At 39.2% G+C, this 21,220-nt stretch overlaps 1 protein-coding gene across 2 annotated transcripts in view; it reads left to right on the top strand.

Moving 5' to 3' along the window:
- The window catches only part of Iqcm (IQ motif containing M), a 467,544-nt gene that overhangs the window by 149,805 nt on the left and 296,519 nt on the right, over positions 1-21,220 (top strand). For both annotated transcript variants that reach the window (XM_059264269.1, XM_059264270.1), the window contains exons 6-7: positions 16,651-16,741; positions 20,531-20,610. In XM_059264269.1, the coding sequence (XP_059120252.1) occupies positions 16,651-16,741; positions 20,531-20,610 (171 nt within the window). The remainder of the gene's footprint in view (positions 1-16,650; positions 16,742-20,530; positions 20,611-21,220) is intronic.

The raw sequence follows: 21,220 nt of genomic DNA on the forward strand, positions 1-21,220 counted from the left end.
TCCAGGGTGGGGGGGAAACAGGGTCGATGTTTTCTCTCTTCTGTAATTACTTCCTGCTGACATTGGGACGTTGTTGTCAAGGCCCTGGAAAGCCAGAATGTTAGTCAAAGACAAGAGGGAATGTTTTATTGACCAGCTGAAGAGATGGTATGCATATCGGCTGAATTGGTCCATATCAGCTTTCAGCAAGTTCAGGGCTCATAGTCATTTGCAGTAGGTTGTCACCAGCAAATGATGCTTGGATGTATCTGTCAGCCAAGTGGAAACCTGTTGAGATAGATATAAACTAGGAACAGGAGTTAAAACTTATGAACTTAGGCCGGGCGGTGGTGGCGCACGCCTTTAATCCCAGCACTTGGGAGGCAGAGCCAGGCGGATCTCTGAGTTCGAGGCCAGCCTGGACTACCAAGTGAGTTCCAGGAAAGGCGCAAAGCTACACAGAGAAACCCTGTCTCGAAAAACCAAAAAAAAAAAAAAAAACTTATGAACTTATTTGGAACTTTTAGACCCATAGTCTTAGTAATTGTAGTATTATCAATTTGCCCTGAAATCCATAGTGTCTTTTCTATCTAGAGAACCAAGAATAGATTAGACTGAAATTTCCTTGGCCCAATGAAAAGCATCTGTAAGTCTATATTTAGAACCTTTTTTAAAGAGACTTATTAGCTTTAATTAATTAATCCATTGGTCAATCAATTACTAAGCTGAGAAAGCTATAGCTAGTCCAGTAATCAATGTCATCAAAGATCTGAGAAGGATAAACTTTACCTGAGTGCAGACTTTTAAATCTATTTAAAAAAACAACATAGACTATTCATTACCCAGACTGTCATCATCCCAGGCTCCTATAGTCTTCATAGTGTTGGCAGGACAGGTGTCAGGACAGCATTGTCCACAATTCAGGTGGCATCTTCTTGTCATTGTTTCATATCTTCTTTGGAGACCTTGGGAGTCATTGCTAGGAGCTGGGGAGCTCAGAGTCTCTGTTTGCTATAGTAAGCTTTTTATCAAATAATGTAAATGCCATATTCATCAGATCCTTGACAGGTTTGAGGACTATTATCTATTAAATGTATCTGAGCCAAACAAATCTAGGCCTAATCTTGAAAATATCTCTAAGTTTGGTAACAATAACCAGGCCAATTTGTTCTCCTATAGATATATTAGTCAAATATACCTCTCAGTTTTTTATTTACATAGAACAGTTTATGTTTTAAACTAGTATCTAAATAGCCAGATGACTAGTATTAACTTGTATTTCTTAACACAAAGGACATGCAAACTCAGACATTCAAAACCAAACATACATGTGGCCACATTTTTCATTCATACCTGTAGAGTAGACAGACATTTTTACAACTATGACCCATTGGAGTCTCAATGTAACAGCAGAATAGCAAGACAAAGAAATCTGAAACATGTTTCATTTTTTTATATATATCTCAAGTCATTTTTTATAAAAACATTATTTTTTATCTTAACCAACAATAATTTGAAACCAATTCTCTTAAATGATGGCAAGTATTTGTAACCCACTGAACTCAAATGACCAAAACCCATGTAAATTTTTATTTTTCCTGTGGAAACAAAAGCATAATTTTCCCAGTATCTTGAACTGGTAATTTAACATTTCTTTTTAAGCAATATCAGGACAGAGAAGGGCTAACAAGAGAAGCTGCTGGCCGGCAGAAGAGACCTTGAAGTTATCACAGTAAGGGAAGGGAGGGTCAGATTCTCTCTTTAGTGTTCACACAGTTTTTGTCAATTGCAGGCAGTCCCCATTGCCCTGTCCAGAGCTCCTGTCTTTGCCCGCCTGTACCGAGAGCACGCACCCCTACCCTCGTGAGAGCAGCCAGCTGGCTGTAGTCCTGATAGCAAGAGAGCTACGGAGGGAGGGAGGTGGCCTTTGCTATGCCTCTCTCTCCTCCTCTTCCTCTAGGAAAATAAGGGAGGTTAGTAGACAGAAACAAATAACATTTACACAGACAATTCAAGAACTGGAACATCAGCACTGAGACAACGGCCTCATTCACAGCCAGCAAGCCCCTCCTGCAGTATGCAAGCCCCATCTGGCAGGAGCTACCTGTTTATCTCAGTTCAATCAGGGAGTGGGGGTGGGGAACTCAGTTCCCTCTATTGTGGCTCACACATCCTTCCAGTGGGCTAGGCAAAGGTCTAATGGAGAAGAAGGGAACTGTCCCATAGCGTCCGTCACAGTCAAGTCAACAAAGAGAACAATTAATACATTACACACAAGACCAAGGGCACACAAAAAAACTTTGCCCCAACAAGACAACCAACAAAGCTCCAAGAACAATGACAGCCTGATGTGCTCTGGGGGGAGACTCTCCAGGCTCAATCACACCAAAAACAATCCAGAGTCGAGGACCTCTGTCCTTGATCAAACAGACATCAGGGGCTTCCACATCCCTGTCAGTCAGACATGCACCTTTTTTTTTTGTTTTGTTTTGTTCATACACTTTATTATTCTGTGACAGTTCTCTCTCTACATAGCTTCTATTCTGCTCTCATGTCTAGCTCCTTTCTTGACTGATTTCTCTATATTTATCTACCTCTAGGTTCTATCTTAATTCCTTCATATAGTTCTGACCCTTCTAGGTTCCCATCTATCTAGTTCTTTCCCCTATCAGCTCCTCTCCCATCTCCTTCTCTCTCATCTTGCTCTTTCCCCATCTGGCTCTTCCTCATCTTCCATCTCGTTCCTCTAGTCCTCTCTTTTAGCCCTTCGATCTAGTTCTTCCCCATCTCAGTTTGTTCCTCTCAAGTTCTTACCCATCTAGTTCTTCCATTCTCTTTTTTCTTTTTCTTTCTGTGCCCTGGAAGTCCCGGTATATAAAAGGGAGGGTCTGAGCTAAACTGTGTAAAGCTATTACTTAACATCCACCTCTCCTAGGCGGTGTCTCCTTGTGGAATTTACCTTAAGTCAGGAGACTTGTATGTGGGTGGTTATCACTGTTAGTCCTCGGAAGTTGAGTGACCACCTGGGCGGTGTCTCCTTGTGGAATTTACCTTAAGTCAGGAGACTCGCCTGTGGGTGGTTATCACTGTTAGTCCTCGGAAGTTGGGTGACCACCTGGGTGGTGTCTCCTTGTGTCCTTGAAAATGGCTAGGGGAGATATCTGATTCCAGAGAAAGCCTTTCCTGGGGCTGTTCTCCAAATGCCTGGAATGTGTATGTCTAGAGAGTGATCAGTGCACATTGTTAGCCCTTCTTAGGGAAAAATCAATTGGGAAAACTATGAAGGCACACATGATTTTTATAACAGAATACAGCTGATATATAACAAGCCAAGTAACACCAAAAACTCCTTGGGATTTGGCTTCCTCTGGAGGAATTCCCTGATTCCTCCAGGTAGTGACTTTGCCATAACCAGCTGAGTTTTTATGATATATTCCTGCGGCCTGCAGCAGTTCCCCTTTTTTCGTTTAGTTAAAAAATTTTTTTCTTGGAAGAGAAGGAGAGAGTAAAGTAACAATGATCACAACAAAACATACAAAAAAAAAAACCCGCACAAAATGGCTCTGACAATATCCCGGGACAAAATACAAAGTGGCACTTCCTCCCATTGTGGGGGAAGATACCCAAAGATGCTCCTAAACCAAATCGTCACCTCTGAGGTGGCCTTAGGGCTCTGGGACGTCTCCCTTCGCCGCCAGGTTCACTGTCCGGACACGTCTGCCCCAGTGAGAGCCTGCAAAGTACAAATCGATCGACCGGTACAAAACAAAAGTAACATGACAGAGACACAGACAGGACAGAGAGCGCTCTTACTGGTAGATGTCAATAAACCTCTGGACCCTTGGGTGTCAGGCAGGGGGAGCTTGAGAGAAAATCCTCTGCAAGGGCTAGTAAATGTGAAACACGCCCATCTCCCTCTGCTTCCTTTAGAACATCTCTAATCACACCATAAAAACTAAAAAAGGCGTTGGGGACATTTTCCCTGTCTCTGAGTAATTTGTTAATATCTTTTCCAACCTTGTTCCAAGTCAGAGGGTGAATTCCTGGTCCATTAATCACTAACCAGGGACATTTCTCCTCCGCATATTGGAAGAATTTTATCAAATCCTTTTTCTTAACTCTTATTCCTCTCTCCCTAAGATTACCTTTTCATCTCCTTTAGAAAAACAGCCTCTTTAGATAAATTTTTGCCCATGATCGATGGGACGACATACTTACCTCAAGACTCTCCCGCGTTGCACGAGTGATGCGGTCCGGGCGTCTCTACCCTGATCCTCTCCGGGGCCCCTTCCGTTGTCCGTCGTCCGTCAGGTCTCCGTGCCTCGAGCCCCACGTTCGGGCGCCACTTGCCCGGTCCCGCGGGCCAGGTTATTTGATGAGACTCGAGGAGGCACCTCCTGAAAGATCAATGGGGGCGAGAGAGAAAGGAGACCAGGCGCGTAAAGGAAGACAGAGACATTCTGAGTTGCGTCGAGGTCTCCGTTTATTGACTGGGTGTTGAAGCTTATAAACAGGGCTTCAGGCAGGGAGGGGGAACAGGGGAAGCACGGAGAGAAGGATGGGAAATTCCTAAGGGAGGGTGAGGTCGCTTTGGTCCCAGGCCCCTGCAGCTGGTTGATTAGCAGGTATTCCAGGAAGTTGTACAGCCCGCGGTTAGGCCAGGAACTTCCTGCCTTTGTAAGGTTTGATAAAGTAAGGACACTGCTGTCCGGAATCGGTCCCCAACAGTTGTTCACATATCCAGTGCTGTGAGCATGTGTTCCTTCTGCTGTGAAGGAGAAGTTCTAAACCGTCAGAGGGAAAGACTTCCAGATACTGAAATCTTACTCAGAGCGTGCCGGAAAATCCACGGCTCGACTTGCACCCGTGTGTGTTTGGTTCCCTTCTGCCCTCTCACTGCACTTCCGGAAACCTTTCACATTTCAGGCGCTTGAACTCCAGGTGGCATGAAGTTGGAAAGGAAGGACAGGGACAGCATGAAATCTGTAGTGAGCGCTTGTTTTGTGCCAGGTGTTTTATTCTAGATATGTCTCAAGTGAAAACTCTCCTTTTCGTGAGCCCTCACATGTTTATCATTAGTCATTTGTTTTCTGTTTGATGTTTGGCAGCTGGACAGAGTGGTAGAGAGTGGAAAAGACATGCACTACTTCGGTGGTCAGATGCCAAGTTGCTATAGGAAAGCATCTTATTGTGTAAAGTGCGGGGTACACAGGGAGAACGTGGGGCATCCTACGTTGTCTTACTAAAACTCATAAAAAATGTCTGTTATTTGTGTTGGTGAAAATACCAGTTTTAATGAATGTCAGCTCGTAGATGTATGTTATTCCTTGTTTAAATAAATTTACTTTAGCACATTAAAATGCAATAGTCATGGAAATACATACATAGAAATCCAACGTTTATACCAGATCAAATCAGGTGGCAAATTGGGCTTTGGGCTTTGTTGTGCAAGAGCATATGGGTAAGTTGTAAGGCTAGAAAAGAATCATAGTATTTTAGTTTCTTTTAATTATATAATCTTATCTACAGGGATAAAGGTTTATATTTAACTTTATAAGAACAGTAATCACATGCATCAATGTATCTGTAAAATGTAAGTCAGATTTTGATGAAATTGAATTGATTCTGGACAAAGTTCTGAATGTTAATGGGACAGAAATTCCCATCTGACTGTTTTCTATTCTTGCAGTGTCTTTTTTAGTGATATAGGTTGGCTTCTTTTTCTTTAATTTTGGCATCCACATATAGCAAATAACTGTGAAACATTTCAAACCTCAAAGTGACACTAAAACTGTGAAGTATGAAATGGAAGTGCCGGAGTGTGTGAGACACATCGCACAGCATTGCACAGTAATCCAACATGTGCATGCAAGAGAATCAGCAATAGGATGCATTGTGATGAACGCTACAGAAATTAAGTAAAAACAGCCTGAGTTTGCAAACTCTCCCTCAGTCCCTTAAAATTAGCACATCCTATGTTTAACAGCCCTGCCCTTCTCTCCTCTGAATATCTTCTGTGGGGAACAAAATTATAAATATTTTCCTTCTATGTCAGGTTACTAAGTAGCTATGATGAAGGGTGGTGGTATCTTGGATTATCCACAGATGCTTCATCTCCTTCTCACCTACCAACACAAGTGTAATTAGATCTGGTTGTCACATTAACAAACAATCTGTCACCCGAGACTGATGTTTGCTCCTTTCTCAGTTTTGCTTCCCATACACTATTCCAACAGGGGTAGAATAAACTATTTGACCTCTTAGTTGTTATTTATTTTTTCTTTCATTGAAAATAGGTTTTTCATACAATATAATCTGATTATGGTTTTCCCTCCTCTACTCTTCCCAGTGCTCCTCCTGTCCCCTTTCATCCAGATCTACACCCTTCTGTCCCTCCTCAGAAAACAAACAGGCACATAAGCTATAATAACAAAATATAATAAGATAAATAAAAAACAAACAAATAAGAATATGACAAAACAACCAAATAAGAAAAAGAGCCAAGGAAAAAGCACAAGCAAATCAAATAGATGCAGAGAAATACATGTTTGCACAAACAGGAATTCCATAAAAACTTAAAGCCAGAAGCTATAATATATATATACAAAGATCCTGTATGGCTAAACACCAAAACCAAAACCAAGAAACAACAAGCACACCAAAAAACAAAATCCCCCCAACAGTATCATGAGACGAAGAACCTCCAAAGGTGCTGTTTAGTTTGTTTCATGTTGGCATCTACTGCTGGGCATGGGCCCTACCCCTTGGAGTGGCTCTTTCCGCAGTGAGACTCCCTTGCAGGTGGCTATCAATTGAGGATAGCCTGTCGGTTAGGGACGGGGGCATGTGTGCACTTTTCCTTTCAGCTCTAGGATCCATCTGGTTCCTACCCATGCAGGCCTCGTGCGTGTCACCTCAACTGCTGTGAGTTCATATGTGCCCCAGCCTTGTTGTGGCGGGAAGACCTTGACTCACTAGTGTCCTCCATCCCCTCTGTACTCTTCCCACTTCCTGTTCTGCAGGGAGGGATTTGATGAAGACATCCCTTTTAAGGTTAAATGTTCCACAATCTCTCACTCTCTGAATATTGATCGTCTAGCTGTGGGTCTCTGTATTTGCTCCTATTTGTTGCAAGATGAAGCTTCTCTGGTGATGAATGAGCAAGACATGGATCTATGCATATAGCAGAATGCTAGGTGTCATTTTAAGGCTATGTTATTTTAGTAGAACAGTAGTGTTTGGTTTTGTTCTAGGTCCACAGCATATCAAATCTCAGGTTCTTGGTCACCCAAGCAGTGTTGGGTATAGGTTCCTTCTCATGGAGTGGGCCTTAAGTCCTATCAGATCTTGGTTGGTTACTCCCACAGGTTTTGTGTTACAGGTCACTCTTGTAGATTGAAGTGTTGTTGTTTTTGCTCTTTTGGGGGGCCCACCACCCAGTCTCAAATGAATCACATATGGAGGCTTATTCTTAATTATAAATGCCTAGCCTTAGGTTGGCTTGTTTCTAGCCAGCTTTTCTTAAATCATCCAGTCTACTTTTTGCCTTTCTCTATTTCTCTATACCTTTTCTTTCCTTCTTACTCCATGTCTGGTTATTTAGCTGGGTGGCTGGGTAGCTGGCCCCTGAATTCCTCCTCCTTCCGCTCTCATTCCTAGATATCCTCCTAGATTTCTCCTTCTATTAATTCTTTCTGCCTGGCACCCCACCTATCCTTTCTCCTGCCTTGTCATTTGCTGTTCAGCTCTTTATTAGATCATCAGGTGTTTTTGACAGACACAGTAACACAGCTTCACAGAGTTAAACAAATACAACATAAACAAAAGTCACACATCTTAAAATAATATTCCCCAACACTGACCGGTTCATAGCTAGGTGGGTGTTTACCTTTCTTCTTTGGTAACATGCAGAATACCTTTCAGTACCATGAATACTTGTTCATAGGGGTGAAGGCTTTAGTAGGTACCAGCTTAACTTCTCTGTGTTCAATGAGTTGTGCAGCTATTGTCTTCAGCAACAGACACTACTGTCATTATAGCCTTGGCAACAGCCTGGGTTGTTTGGGGTTCCTACAGGACCTCTTTGGGGAAGAGCTTGATTATATGTAGCTCATTACTGGTACTGGAAGCTTCATTTGGTGATGAGAGCTGTCCATTTGGGGCTCTATCCTCCCCATTATCGAGACTTCATTTAGATTGCTTACATATATGTATATATTTTAGGAAGCTTCTACTATATTAGATTTCCTTATGACACCCCCCATGGCCCTTGGTTTTAGCTGTCCCTCCCTGTATTCCCTCCCCTTCCCTGTTTGATCCTCCCATTCTAGTTCTCTATCCCTCTTGTCTATCATCTATCTATAACTGTGTATAACTATTTTCTTTTGCCTTCCTAAGGAGATCCATCCCTCCTCCCTAGTCCCACAGAATATATCCTGATTATGGTTGACCTACCTTCCTCTACCCTTCCCAGTTCTCCCCTCCTCCCTTCCCATCCAGATCCATTCCTTTTCCATTTCTCAAAAGAAAAAAAAAAAAGGCTTCTAAGGGGTAATAATAAAATATAAGGCAAAACAAAAACTGTCACATTGAAGTTGGACAAAACAAACCAACAGAAGGAAAATAGCCCAAGAGAAGGGACAACAACCAGTGACCACAAGCTGCACACTCAGGAATCCCATAGAAACATAAACCCATAGCTACTATATATATATATTCAGAGGATCTGATGCAGATCCATGCAGGCGTTATGCATGCTGCCTCAGTCTTTATAAGTTCCTATAAGCTTTGATTATATTGATTTAGAGGGCCTTGTTTTCTTGGTGGCCTCCATCCCCTCTGCTTCTTAATCTCTTTCTGCCTCTTCTTTTTGAGAGGATAGCTTTGATAAAGACATCCCGCCTAGGGCTGAGTGTTCCAAGGCTTTCTTACTCTGCATAATGTCTGGCTATGGGACTCTGTATTTGTTCCCATCTGCTGCAGGAGGAAGTTTTTCTGGCGATGGCTGAGCAAGACTCTGATCTATGAGTACAACATAAGGAGTCATTTTGTGGTTACTTTTTTTTTTTTTTTTAGAATAGTAGTATTTGGGTTTGCCACAGATCTCTAGGCTACCTATTCCTTGTTCTTGGTCACTTAAGCATTGTTGGGCATTAGTTCTTTCTGTGGAGTGGGCCTTATATCCTGTGTCACATTGCACTAGAGTCTCTTGCAGGCAACCACATTGTAGGTCAAAGGGTTGGTAGTCGGGTTAGTTTCTCTTTTGGTAGTGCACAGAGTACCTTCCTTTACCAAAGATGCTATAGGGATGAAGGCTTTACATAGGTAGGCACCAGCTTGTAGGTGTTATCTTCATCAATAGGGCTTTTTGTCCATCTTGGCAACAGCCTGGGTTGTTTGAGGATTCCCATGGGACCCCCTTCCTTTGACTTTTTAAATGCAACTGTGAGCTTGTTTTAGAGTGTTTCTCTATTTTTCTGGTCCTGAGATTCAATTGTATATGTTTCATTTGGGGAGATATGTTAAGAGGGATTTGGGGTTATGAATAAGTGTCCTGTTTTCCCAACTTCAAACACTATGGGAAGGAAATATGAATCCCTGCAGGCTAACCACAGTGATGTTCTTAGCAAATATGTAGAAGTGCTGTCAAGTGGAACAGGGTATGACAAATTTTATTTTCTGAATCAGCAGAAAGCAAAAGCAACAAAACCATGGTAGGCATCTAATTACCAAGTTTATGAATCATTTCACACACACCCACCTAATTTGTAGTGCTCAGATGTATCAGCTACTAATTTTCAGAATATGAAGACTGGTACTCAGGGTGTACGGAAAGGGCAAGTGGCTCCCGAAGCTGGTGGTCAGGCAGCTGATTGTAACACTTGACTTTGGTGCTAAGGCTCCTTACCTACGAACATTACATGCCAGGACTTGGTGTCTTTAGTGATCTGAGAGAATTCACAACAAGGGAGTTGGTACCACAGGGGCTAGTGAGTACTTAACAGTGAGCTAAGAAACTCATGCTGTAGTGTTCCACGTGCAATGCAAAAGTCACTGTTCCATCACTGTGAAGAGACACTGTGACCAAGGCAACTCTTATAAAAGATGTTTAAACCGGAAGCACAGTCAGAAAGAGCAGGCTAACTCCAGTCACCCTACTTTACCTCCATCGATGTCATCTGTGAAGGGAAGGCATGATTTGCTGATATTAAGCTGTATGTCTTTTGTGGGTGTGGGTATGTCTATTTTATCTATTCCTAACAGAAATATAATGTTTTGGGATTAGAGGAAGACTTTTAAATTATTTAGAGAATCTCTATCAGTTTCCTCAGGCTTCCATCCTCCTTGGGGCAATGAATCAGGGTGGATCTTACTCACACATGCGGTAGAGTCAATGCCATAGAAGAACAACTCCAGAATTATGAATCTTGGAAACTAGGGTGTTTGGCATACTTGCTTCTCTTCAACTGAATATACTGGGGTAAGAGATGAGCAAGTGTTTCGTAAACATAAGCAAATCAAGTGTACGGAAAGAGATGTAGCAAAGGGCCCCATGTGTATTATTTGTGGAAGGAAGATAAATATCTGGAAGGTTCTTCTAAATCTTACTTGAGTCTCTCATCTTTGACTTCCATGGCTTGTCGATCATTCTGGCATCTTTAATCCAGATGATAGGATTCCTTCCTCTAACAACAGTGATAACGATGTATGAAAGCACGATACTCAATACAGTCTGCTAGACTCCTATCTTAATTAATTGAAGATAGACATCGGGGGTTGTTTACTAGGGGTGCACACTATGGCTCTTTCCCCAGGGACCTCAGTACGTGAGAGCAGAGGCTCAGATCTGGGTAACTGAACTGTAGCCATATTTGTTGTTGTTAGAGAGGGTGGTGCCGGGAAGATCAATTTACATTCATTTCCTCTGGGAAGTTGTGTTAAGCTTTTGACTGTGATATATACTTGATAAAGATCCAGCTCTCTCACTAAGGGATACTTGCTATCTCAATTACAAAGTTAAAGAATACATTTCATTCTCTATCTTGTGCTTATAAGATAATGAAAATAGTTTTCTTGCACTTCAGTTGGAGTCACCCAATTATATGTGATTAATTTTATTGGCCAGAACAAAGGAGTTGTAAACCTAAGGTTATTTCCTGTATTCCTAGTAGCTACCAGATTGCCTATCACACCGTAGTCATTCAGCAACTATGTTGAATACTGACTGAATAACTGGAGATGTATAAAAACAATTCCTGTCCTCAGGAAACCACCAGAGTTCACAGTCTAGTGGGGACTGGCATTCTGTATAACACACATGTGCTGGAAATTCCAACAGTAGAAAATCACATGACATCCACCCAGCCCACACACTAGAATGTGAAATGTCAGTAAATCACAATCTGTCATTCTTGACTAATGAATCTGTCTATAAAATTGTAACATTTTTAAGTTCTAAATTTTATTATAATTACTTCATATAAAATGGAATACAATTTAAGTAGTGGGTCTTGAAAAGAGAACAATATGAAAGACTACTTTATAGTCTGTATATAAGGTCTCATTTTTTAAACAAAAAAGATCTGATTTAACTAAGAGGAAACATTTTCAAAAAAATTCTCGAAAGAGAAGAGACCTCAAAATTCTTGCAACTCCCTCGTCTTCATCACATGACATCCTGAAAGGCAACACTTGAGATGGCAAACACAGCCTCATTCATTACATCCTGTTCCAAAATCATTCAAACCGATTCTAGAAAACTAAGTCCCAGTAATATATTGACTCAGTTGAAATCTTTAAGCTGTTTTTACAGTATAAATGGGAGCTCCTTTTGGGGGGATGGGGAGGAATAAATATTCTTTACAAAGGTCAGGGGAGAAATGAGTCTTTTCCCATTTGAAGGAGGTTGAAGTGTGTATGTGTGTGATATCTGGAGTATTGGGGAAATTGAAAGCAGTTAATCTATGTCACTGGCAAACATAATAGGAAGACAACATAACTGAATAAGTTTCAAATATTTTATTTATTGATTCTTATAGTAAAAGTTCAACAAATGTGCGAAGTTTTATAATGAGAAGTGCAGACAATTCAAGGTAAAGAGTTCCCAGTCAACACCATTAAAAAGCTTCTATTAATAAAGGGAAAGTGGGCCAGTAACTGGCGACTCCAAGTTAGATACAGATCAGATTGCATCTTGTGAGTAGAGTATTGAAATGTGAATGACTAACAACAGGAGAAAATATTTCAGGCATTTCTTTAATCAGTATTTTTATAGAACACCTGAAAGTTCATGTAGAGAAAACAAAACAAATGCTGAATATCATCTTAGGGCAGGGCCAGCATCTGCATTTTGGTGAAGTCCCATATGTCTCTGGTAGCCTTCAGGTCCCAGTTTCATTGGACTTTGAATGATCAATGTGCAGAGAAAATATCTTGACCCATGTAGGATGGTTGGTTAAGTGGGAGCTCCCCAAAGCTGATCTTTCACTTCTGCAAGGTGAAAGACCGAACCAGAAGCAAAACAAAAACAAAAACAAAACAGCAACAACAACAACTACACACACACACACACACACACACACACACACACACACACACACACAACTTGCTCTTAGAAGGTAAAAAGAAGCTCTTGTTTTAGCCTTAATTCCTAGAGAGTCAGAATTCTAGAATTCATAGCCACAAATAACCTGACTTAGGTTTGAATTACAGTTCATAGTATCAATATCTTAAAAACCTCTAATGTGAGAAATTAAAGTTAGCATAATTGAAAATGCTATCAGCTGCCCACAGGAAGCAAACACAGATACTTTTACAGGGGTATATCTTATTTGCATCTTGCATCCAGCACATGTATTTAAATTTCTACAAAATATGTAAATAATTCTCATTCTTGGGGAATATTTGTTTGTGAATAGTTTCTATTTGTGTAGAATATGAATTTACAATGTAAGAAATTAAAACTCATGAGGAACTAAACCATCAGGAGTGAGACTGAGTTACCTCTCCTGATTAGAAGTGCATTCACAAAGACCATAGAAATATGAATTATCAGGTAAAGGATAAAAATAACTGAGATCAATGTATATAAAAATAAAAATAAAAATGTATAGACAGGCGGTGGTGGCACATGCCCTTAATCCCAGCACTTGAGAGGCAGAGTCAGGCAGATCTTTGTGAGTTGGAGGCCAGCCTGTCTACAGAGTGAGTTCTAAGATAGCCAGGGCTACACAGAGAAACCCTGTCTTGGGAAAAATAGTATGAACATATGAATGAGCTAATGACTATCGATGTAGCTGAGAAGATCTGATGAAGAACCAAAGAAACCTGTAGGAGTTTAAGTAGTATATTATTGAAAATAGAATTAATAAACTAGAAAGCCTATCATAGGAAATATATAAAATGGAGCACAGAAGTAGAGAAGAAATGTGAACGATGGAACCCTAGAGAATGAATTTATTTGTTTTAGTAGAAATAAGCAGACTTTTCTAGCTGGGAAACTAACTAGAGAATGGGAGAAAGTATATTAGAAGAGGCAATGACCACTGCTTCATGCATACCCAGTTCCGTGTGTGGAGCAGGGAAAACCAAATGAAGATGGAATAGTACTGGGACAAGCAAGACACAGTGAGAGACCACAGATGATGGGCAGCAAGGTATGGGAGCTGGCTTGGCTCTCATCTGCCAATTTTGGCACTGTGAACATAGAATAGTCATACAAATTGCAAAAAGGAACTAATATGTCCACAGCAATATTCAAAATGAGTGGAAAGAGGAAGGATGTTTTTTTCTCCTTACCGAGGAAGCTAGCTTATAAATGATTGCATAATAGATTACAAGGCAATGTTACTAGTAGGTGATTTAGGCAAGAGTTACTAGTAGATACCTAAGTTTCTTTTAAAAAGACATTTTCAGTGCATTTCAGTGATCTAGAATTATACAAAATCTGTGCTCTGTTTACTGTGAAATTATTTTAGGAAACAGCACAGTGATAATTTAGAATTCCAGAATTTAAAAAAGAAATGTTTATGGAAGGCATGGAGGGTAGAGGGTAGCATGGTTGTAGGTAGGAACCCAACTGAGGAAGCTCTTATGGTTCCAGAAAGTGCATGGTAAAGGCCTGCGGAGGAAATATAAAGTGGAAAGGGTGGACAGTGTTTAATGAATGATTGCATAAGCGAGGGGATTGAAAGGGAAGTGATTTGAGATGCTTTCCCAGGTGGATAGTACTATTGTTAATTCTGAGAAGGCCATGCTGTTTGAAATGAAGATAGTCGATTACTCAAAATTGGAACCTAAGAATTGTGTATACAAAATAAATAAACCTATGAGCCAAACACACCTAGGCAATACATATAGCCACAGTAGTTGGACCAAATCATTGAAGTGAAGGGTTAGACAGTTGGCAAGGGGAGAAAGAGTGTGTGGGGGAACACAGCCAATGGCTAAAGGTACTCACGACAAAATGAGGTCCTGAAAGAGACAGGTAAAAATAAATCAGAATGAGGACATTGACTGGGTAGGGGACCAATTTCAGGTGACTGAATATTTGATTCTGCTAACCTCTGAGGGGAGCAGGGAAAATTTATTGGCCACTCTCATGTCCTTTGTGCCTTCTACCTGATTTTATTTTAAATTACCAAATGGTCCCCACTACTCCTCCATTTTCATTTCTAGCCTCCCCATCTCCTTTGTTCTAATTATTTCAATCAAATGATTCATAGTTCATGTTATAAAACTGAAACAAAGTTTTATAACATTGGTTTAAAGGCAAGATTTTGCATAAAGAAACATTTACAAACTCAAGAGTGTTATGACCTGGCTGAAGCCCATTACCCACCTTAAGGTGGACCAATCACAAACACTTTGACATCTGCATTCTTTAATTGCCATCAGCCTCTTCTGTAATCTTTACTGAAATTTAAGGGTAAAACTGCTTGTATTTTGTGTAGCTAGAATTTTTCTGGTTCTGCTTGGCCCACGGTCAGGACAAATCTCTCTCACCCGCCAGTCCCGCAGCTGCTCAGACCCAACCAAGTAAACACAGAGACTTACATTGCTTACAAACTGTATGGCCGTGGCAGGCTTCTTGTTATCTAGTTCTTCTATCTTAAATTAACCCATTTCTATTAGTCTATACTTTGCCATGTGGCTCGTGGCTTACTGGTACCTTACATCTGGCTTGTCATGGCGGTGGCTGGCAGTGTCTCTCTGACTCAACCTTCCACTTCCCAGAATTACTCTCTCCTTGTCCTGCCTATACTTCCTGCCTGGCTACTGGCCAATCAGTGTTTTATTTATTAACCAATCAGAGCAACACATTTAACATACAGAACATCCCTCAGCAATTTTGTAGTTTGGAAGCAGTCTTACTTACATGCTTGAGTTAAAAAAATACTGTTGAGGGCCAAGGTACACAACTGTAACACATATGCATAGTGCCTAAGTCAGTCTCATGCAGGCTCCCTGGTTGTCTGTTCAGTCTCTGTGAGCCCCTATGAGCCCAGGTTAGTTGATTCTGTGAGTTTTCTTGTGGTGCCTTTGATTCCTCTTTTACAGGCCTCTGGAAACCTACTCCTCATACTGGGCCTTGCCCAACCTTAATATAAGGGGAGGTGCTTAGTCTTACTGCACCTTGATATGCCATGTTTTATTGATATTCATAGGAGACCTGCCCTTTCCTAAACAGAAACAGAGGAGGAGTAGATGGGAGGGGGGGGGACAGGGAAGATGGGGAGGGACTGGGAGAAGAAGAGGGAGGAAAACTGCCATCAGGATGTAAAATAAATAAGTAAATTAATAAATTTGATTTTAAAAAGGATACTACAGAGGACTTTTACTTTAGAACTTATACAAGTTATGCCCTGTAGTTCTGGAGATTGCTACTTCTCTTTGAGAATAAGCATAGTACTTTGCAAAAAAAAAAAAAAAAAATCACTATTCTGAGGCTCACAAGAGGTAATTCCTAGGTCAAGTCTAACCACTCAGCACTCCTAGAATACTACAAAAAATAATAGTAACACTGTGTTTCAGTGTCTCCTCAAACTTGCTATTCTGTGTCACACCGAACTATATAGTTCAGTCCAGTATGTTCCATTCTGTGTTGACATTGTGACTTTTTCGAAAGAACAGGCTTTATGCTATGAGCACCACATGCCTCTATATCTTTCAGTATATCCGAGCTGGGAGATGAAAAGTGCTGGACAAACCTGACTTAGTGTGTTTGTCTTTAGTCTAACTATATTAAATGAAAAGACTTTTGTTTTCATTAACTAATGACTTGCTAACTTATTTTAAAGCAGCAGAGCCTCCCATATAAACTAAGCTTTATGAAAATAAAGATGTTAATGGTAACACACACAGAAGTCCTTTACATTCATGGGCTTGTGCTATGTTGTTGCAGGCATTTTTCTGAGATGTCCTTTTTGATATATGTTATTCATTTATGGTTTACTTTTTAGCCCTAAATTTTAGTAATTATAAAAGATCAGAGTAAGATAGGGGTAAGAAAAAACTATTCAAATGTGTTTTATGGTAACTTTGTGTTAGTAATTTTTAAAAGAATATGTTGTCTCTTATTAAAAAAGTCTAATTTGCAATTAAATTTGAAAAGTACATTTAGACCTTGGAAATTATAGTAGTGTACAATCAACGCTTTTTTGTTAATTCCAGAACAAGTTAAACTGGGTAAAATAATAACTGATATTGAATCTGTAAGTAAGAAAATGGAGAAAGAAAAGCAGCTACGTCTCAAGAAACCCAGGTAATGTGGAATTATTTAACCTAGACAATAGAGGGGTGGGGGGAGAGGGAGAGAAAAAAGATTTTCTTCTTGGCCAATATTCTCTCACCAACTGCAGTGGTTTCTCAAGCCCATTAACACCCCGTGCATACGGCTAATTTATCTTTCTGCTCTAGTCCCAAAGCATATCAATTATCAAAATTTTAGTTTTCAGTTCAATTAACTTTTGAACTGGAGGATGTCTGAGTAGCTAAGCAAACCATCTGGGTTTTACAGTGCATAAGCTCAAATCCAATTTGTGTCTTTCTTGAGAAAAATGCCATATTTTATGATAATATTACATAAGTTTGGAATTTTAATAACTCCTTTGCAGCAATTATGGAGCAGAATAAGTTATAATTTTCTCTTTAAAATCTAATAATTAAAGGTTAGTCTTTCTCTAACAGAAGGTGAGGATGATTCCACAGAACATAGTTGGAATGCAAGGATTTGGAACACTGCTTCTGCTCTGTGTGTGTCTGGAGATGGGTCAGCTACTCTTCCGGATTATTCTACAGGATCATACCATCTTCTAGATGACTTTACAAGGATGTGTAAGAGGGTTGGCCCTAAGGCTTCAGATAAAACCTCTGACATCCCCTAAGCACATATTTTTGAGAACTTGTAGAAAGTAGATACTTCTCTGTTAAAACAGCTTTTTGGTGACTTTTTTTTTTTTTTTTACAGCACTTCATTAGCACAGCATGTTAAGAAATTGATGCAATTGTACAAATAATAGATATTGGAGGAGATACTATTTTGCTTTAAAGAATATCTTGACATCCAAAATCTGTGTCACAAATTGTGCTTAGCACTAACAGATCTTTGTCCGGTATAGCCATTTTCTTGGGTTAAATTTATTATAAGTCTCAGATTTGAACAAGTGGAAGGTATGCACAGATTCAGGAAAAGAAGTTTGGTTTAATTTATGATAGGGGAAGAAATTATTGTATTGAAAGATTAATTAATTTTTCCCCTTTCTATCTTGACCAAATTTAACTCAAGACTCAGGTTAGCTCAACTAAGTCATGGCTGTGGAAAGACTACTTAATAAAGCAGTTACATAGTTTAGACTATCCAGTAAGCTTTTAATAACTAGAAAAATTAACTGAATTCATTTAAAAATACTTCTTACTTTATATGAAGCTTATAATCCAAAGAATACTAACAGCGATTTAAGGACAAGTGGGGCACTTGTTAATGATAAATCTGAGCAGAAATAAAGTCTTTCATTATGTTTTCTTTCTCAGTAGAGTTAACAGTTTCTCAGGGAATTGTTTCTTCTACAACTGGAGGAAGGTAAAGGTTTCCTAATACCCCTAGTTCCGATTTTGAATAAAAACATGTCCTGTTTAATGAGGAAGATCAACACTGTTTGAAATTAAGAGCAGGTACATGCACTCCAATGGCAGCCTAAGGCCTGGGAAGCCTGAACTTCAACCCACTTGGGCTGCCTTGTCTTTATTTATAGCTAGTTTATGGTGGTAACTTGTTCCTATCTTAGCAGTTAGCTTCATTTCATTAACGTTGGAGTGTGATGGGAATGCAAAGGAAAAGACAAGTGAGCATTTGGGGACATGATGAGTCAGATTCTTTGAAAACCTGTGTTTTAGTACATTTTTTTTTTAAAAGCATCCAGTTGAGTTTTTTTTATTGAAATCTGGCTCTCCATATAATACAGAGAAGAAGAGGCTATAGGCAGCAGAAAGAAGAGAATAGAATCAGCCAGGCAATCAGGTAGAGGATTGCTAACAGGCTTTCAGACTAGAGTCTGAGAGGATTTCTATACAGGTCACATAGAGGCCTATGGGAGAGTTTTTTTTTTTTCTCTCCTCTATTTCCTTTCAAGGTGCTTTGGGAGGCACTTATGGGTAAGGTGACACACATTTTTAGGTATAAAAATATTGACTGAAGAAACAAACATAACTGGCTAAAAATAAGGAATATGAAAGAATTTCATAAGTGTATGATGTTTACCTTTGTCCACATTTTTCTATTTTTGGCATGCAAACAGCAAACATAATGGAATGCTTCCATATTTTCACATTTAGCTTAAGAACGTAATGTTCTATACTGTATCTTCAAATTTTAAATTAAAGATTATTGTGCATAAGAATCCTGGTCTCAGGACAATAACGGTGGATGTGTATACATTCTATATGTTACTTTCCATTACATTGTATCTGTGAATCTATGCTTAGGTCTTCTGATCAGTCCAATGACAGAAGGAAGGTGAAGTGCTGCATAGCATAGCAACACTCCTTATCTCTTTCTTCATCTCACCTCAAAAGTGCCAGGGTATTTGCACACATTCCACTGTGTTGAAACATCTCAGAATTTTTGCTCAATGGTTTTCAAATGTTTGCTAAAAGGCATCAATTGTAAATTTTTGCCACAATTTTCATTAGTAGGAGATTGTTCAAAAATATTTGTCCTAATTTGAAGATTAAGTAATACTTAGCTGTCCAATAAATGCATTTTGCCTCAATTTTAGTAGGATGTAAATGAATTCTAGAATTTCAAATGGAATTACTCCAGTTCTTGACCAAATCCATGGATATGTCATATGCATGACAGAGAGATGAGATGGGTTCATCTTATAACTTATTTACTCTTTATTTAGTGCCTACACCCTATCTGATATCAAGCTCTGATCAGGATGGTCATAGCCTCTTCCCCCATACACGCTAATTTTTTTCTTAGGAAAACATTTTAAGTACTAAAAACCTCTGTAATAATTATATAACATCCAGATAGCAATGTCATCTCTAGGCATTTATACCAAGCAGGTAATTGAACAGGTGCATAAATGAGAATGCTCAAAGGTTTTCAAGAGGTTTTAATAATAGCAAAAAAGTGTGAGCACCCCAAATATCCATTAGAAGACTGATAAACCGTTAGTATATTCAATCCATATAGTATAATGTTAAATGACAGTCCAATATAACAACATACATCTATATATGTTAGTGAAGATGTCCATAATATAATATTAAGTACTTAGAAAGTTTGTTTGCATTTATATACAAATCAACATTGAAAAGGTATGGAATATTATTAAACAGCTAATCATGTCAAATGAAGTTAGAATAAAATAGTGTAATATAATTACTGAAGCCCCACTACCTGACTTCAAGTCATGGCTCCATCTATTTCTAGTTGGGATAATCTGACCTACGTAACCCTATGCCTTTTAGTTCCCTCATGTGTAAAATGAGTACATTAATAGTAGAAGCAGTAGCAGATGCTTGTTGGGAGGATTAAATCAGGTAGGACATATAGAAGGCTTTGAGTAGTTCCTAGACTATGAGAAACTCTAGGTTTGCAATAATTAGCAAAATATCAGAGTGATGTATTAGAGAGGATTTTTCTTTTCTTTTGGTTATTTACATTTTCTAAACTGTCTATATGGCGCTTGGCTCTAGGTCCAACAGACGTGATATTAGGGAAATTACGTTATTTAAAATCCCCTATCAAACAATGAAAAATAGATAAGATGCTTATTTTCCAAACTTTTGTTAGGTGAGGATTGCTCAGCAAGGAGATGTTCCTACATTTTGTCCACACTAAGAACTAGCAAAGTTTAGTGTTATTCTTTCAATAATATTTCCTCTACAGGACACTGAAGAATCCACAGGTCTGGTCCTGCTGTCAGGAGTAGGTGGGAGTATGTGAGGCTAGCATTAAATCCTGTAATGTTAGACTTGGGAGTCGATTACAAAACAAGGGAGACAAAATCACCCAAGTTGTAACTCTGTGTTTTGAAAACAGAATGTTGGAATCCTTCCATTCCCATGTTGGCTTGAATTTACAAAATCTGACCTCTTCTCTGGGACATCTGAGAGGACCTGGTGAGTTTCACTAGGCTAATACTGGCAGCAGTAGTGATTTTCATGATGTAAATCAGAGTTAGTACTAAGCAAAGTCACTTGTTTATTATTTCATTTTAAAAACTGTCGAAAGATAAAAGATTTGAGGGACAACTACTGAAAACTAATTTTTGTTACTTTATTTAAACTTGAGAAGTTGGATCTTTTAAAAATGTGTGTAAATATAGAATGTTGTGGGAAACTGTAAAGATAAATTCTTAGATTCAAAAGGGTTTTGAGTAATAATTCTTCTGAGTTACTGTTTTTAAAACATATAAAATTCCTTCAAAAGAAGCTACATATGATATTTTAAAGTCCTTTAAATACAATCAGAAAGCTTGGAACTTACAGACTATTTTGGAGACCTAGGAGGGGTTTTGACTTAAGGAAACTATGTTGTAGTTTTCCTTCTTTGTAACTTGTTATTCATATTATTAATCTTCACACTATTATTTTTTTCTCCTACATGTGCAAAGGCTGTCTGGACAAAGGCTCAGCCATTGTCTGTTTAATGCTGCACAAAAGATAGAAAAAGACCATTTTAAAAGGTTTGTTGAGAGACTCCCAGCTACAGATTATTGTGAAATTGAGT

This window comes from Peromyscus eremicus, chromosome 5, assembly GCF_949786415.1.
Source record: "Peromyscus eremicus chromosome 5, PerEre_H2_v1, whole genome shotgun sequence".
Taxonomy (NCBI): domain Eukaryota; kingdom Metazoa; phylum Chordata; class Mammalia; order Rodentia; family Cricetidae; genus Peromyscus; species Peromyscus eremicus.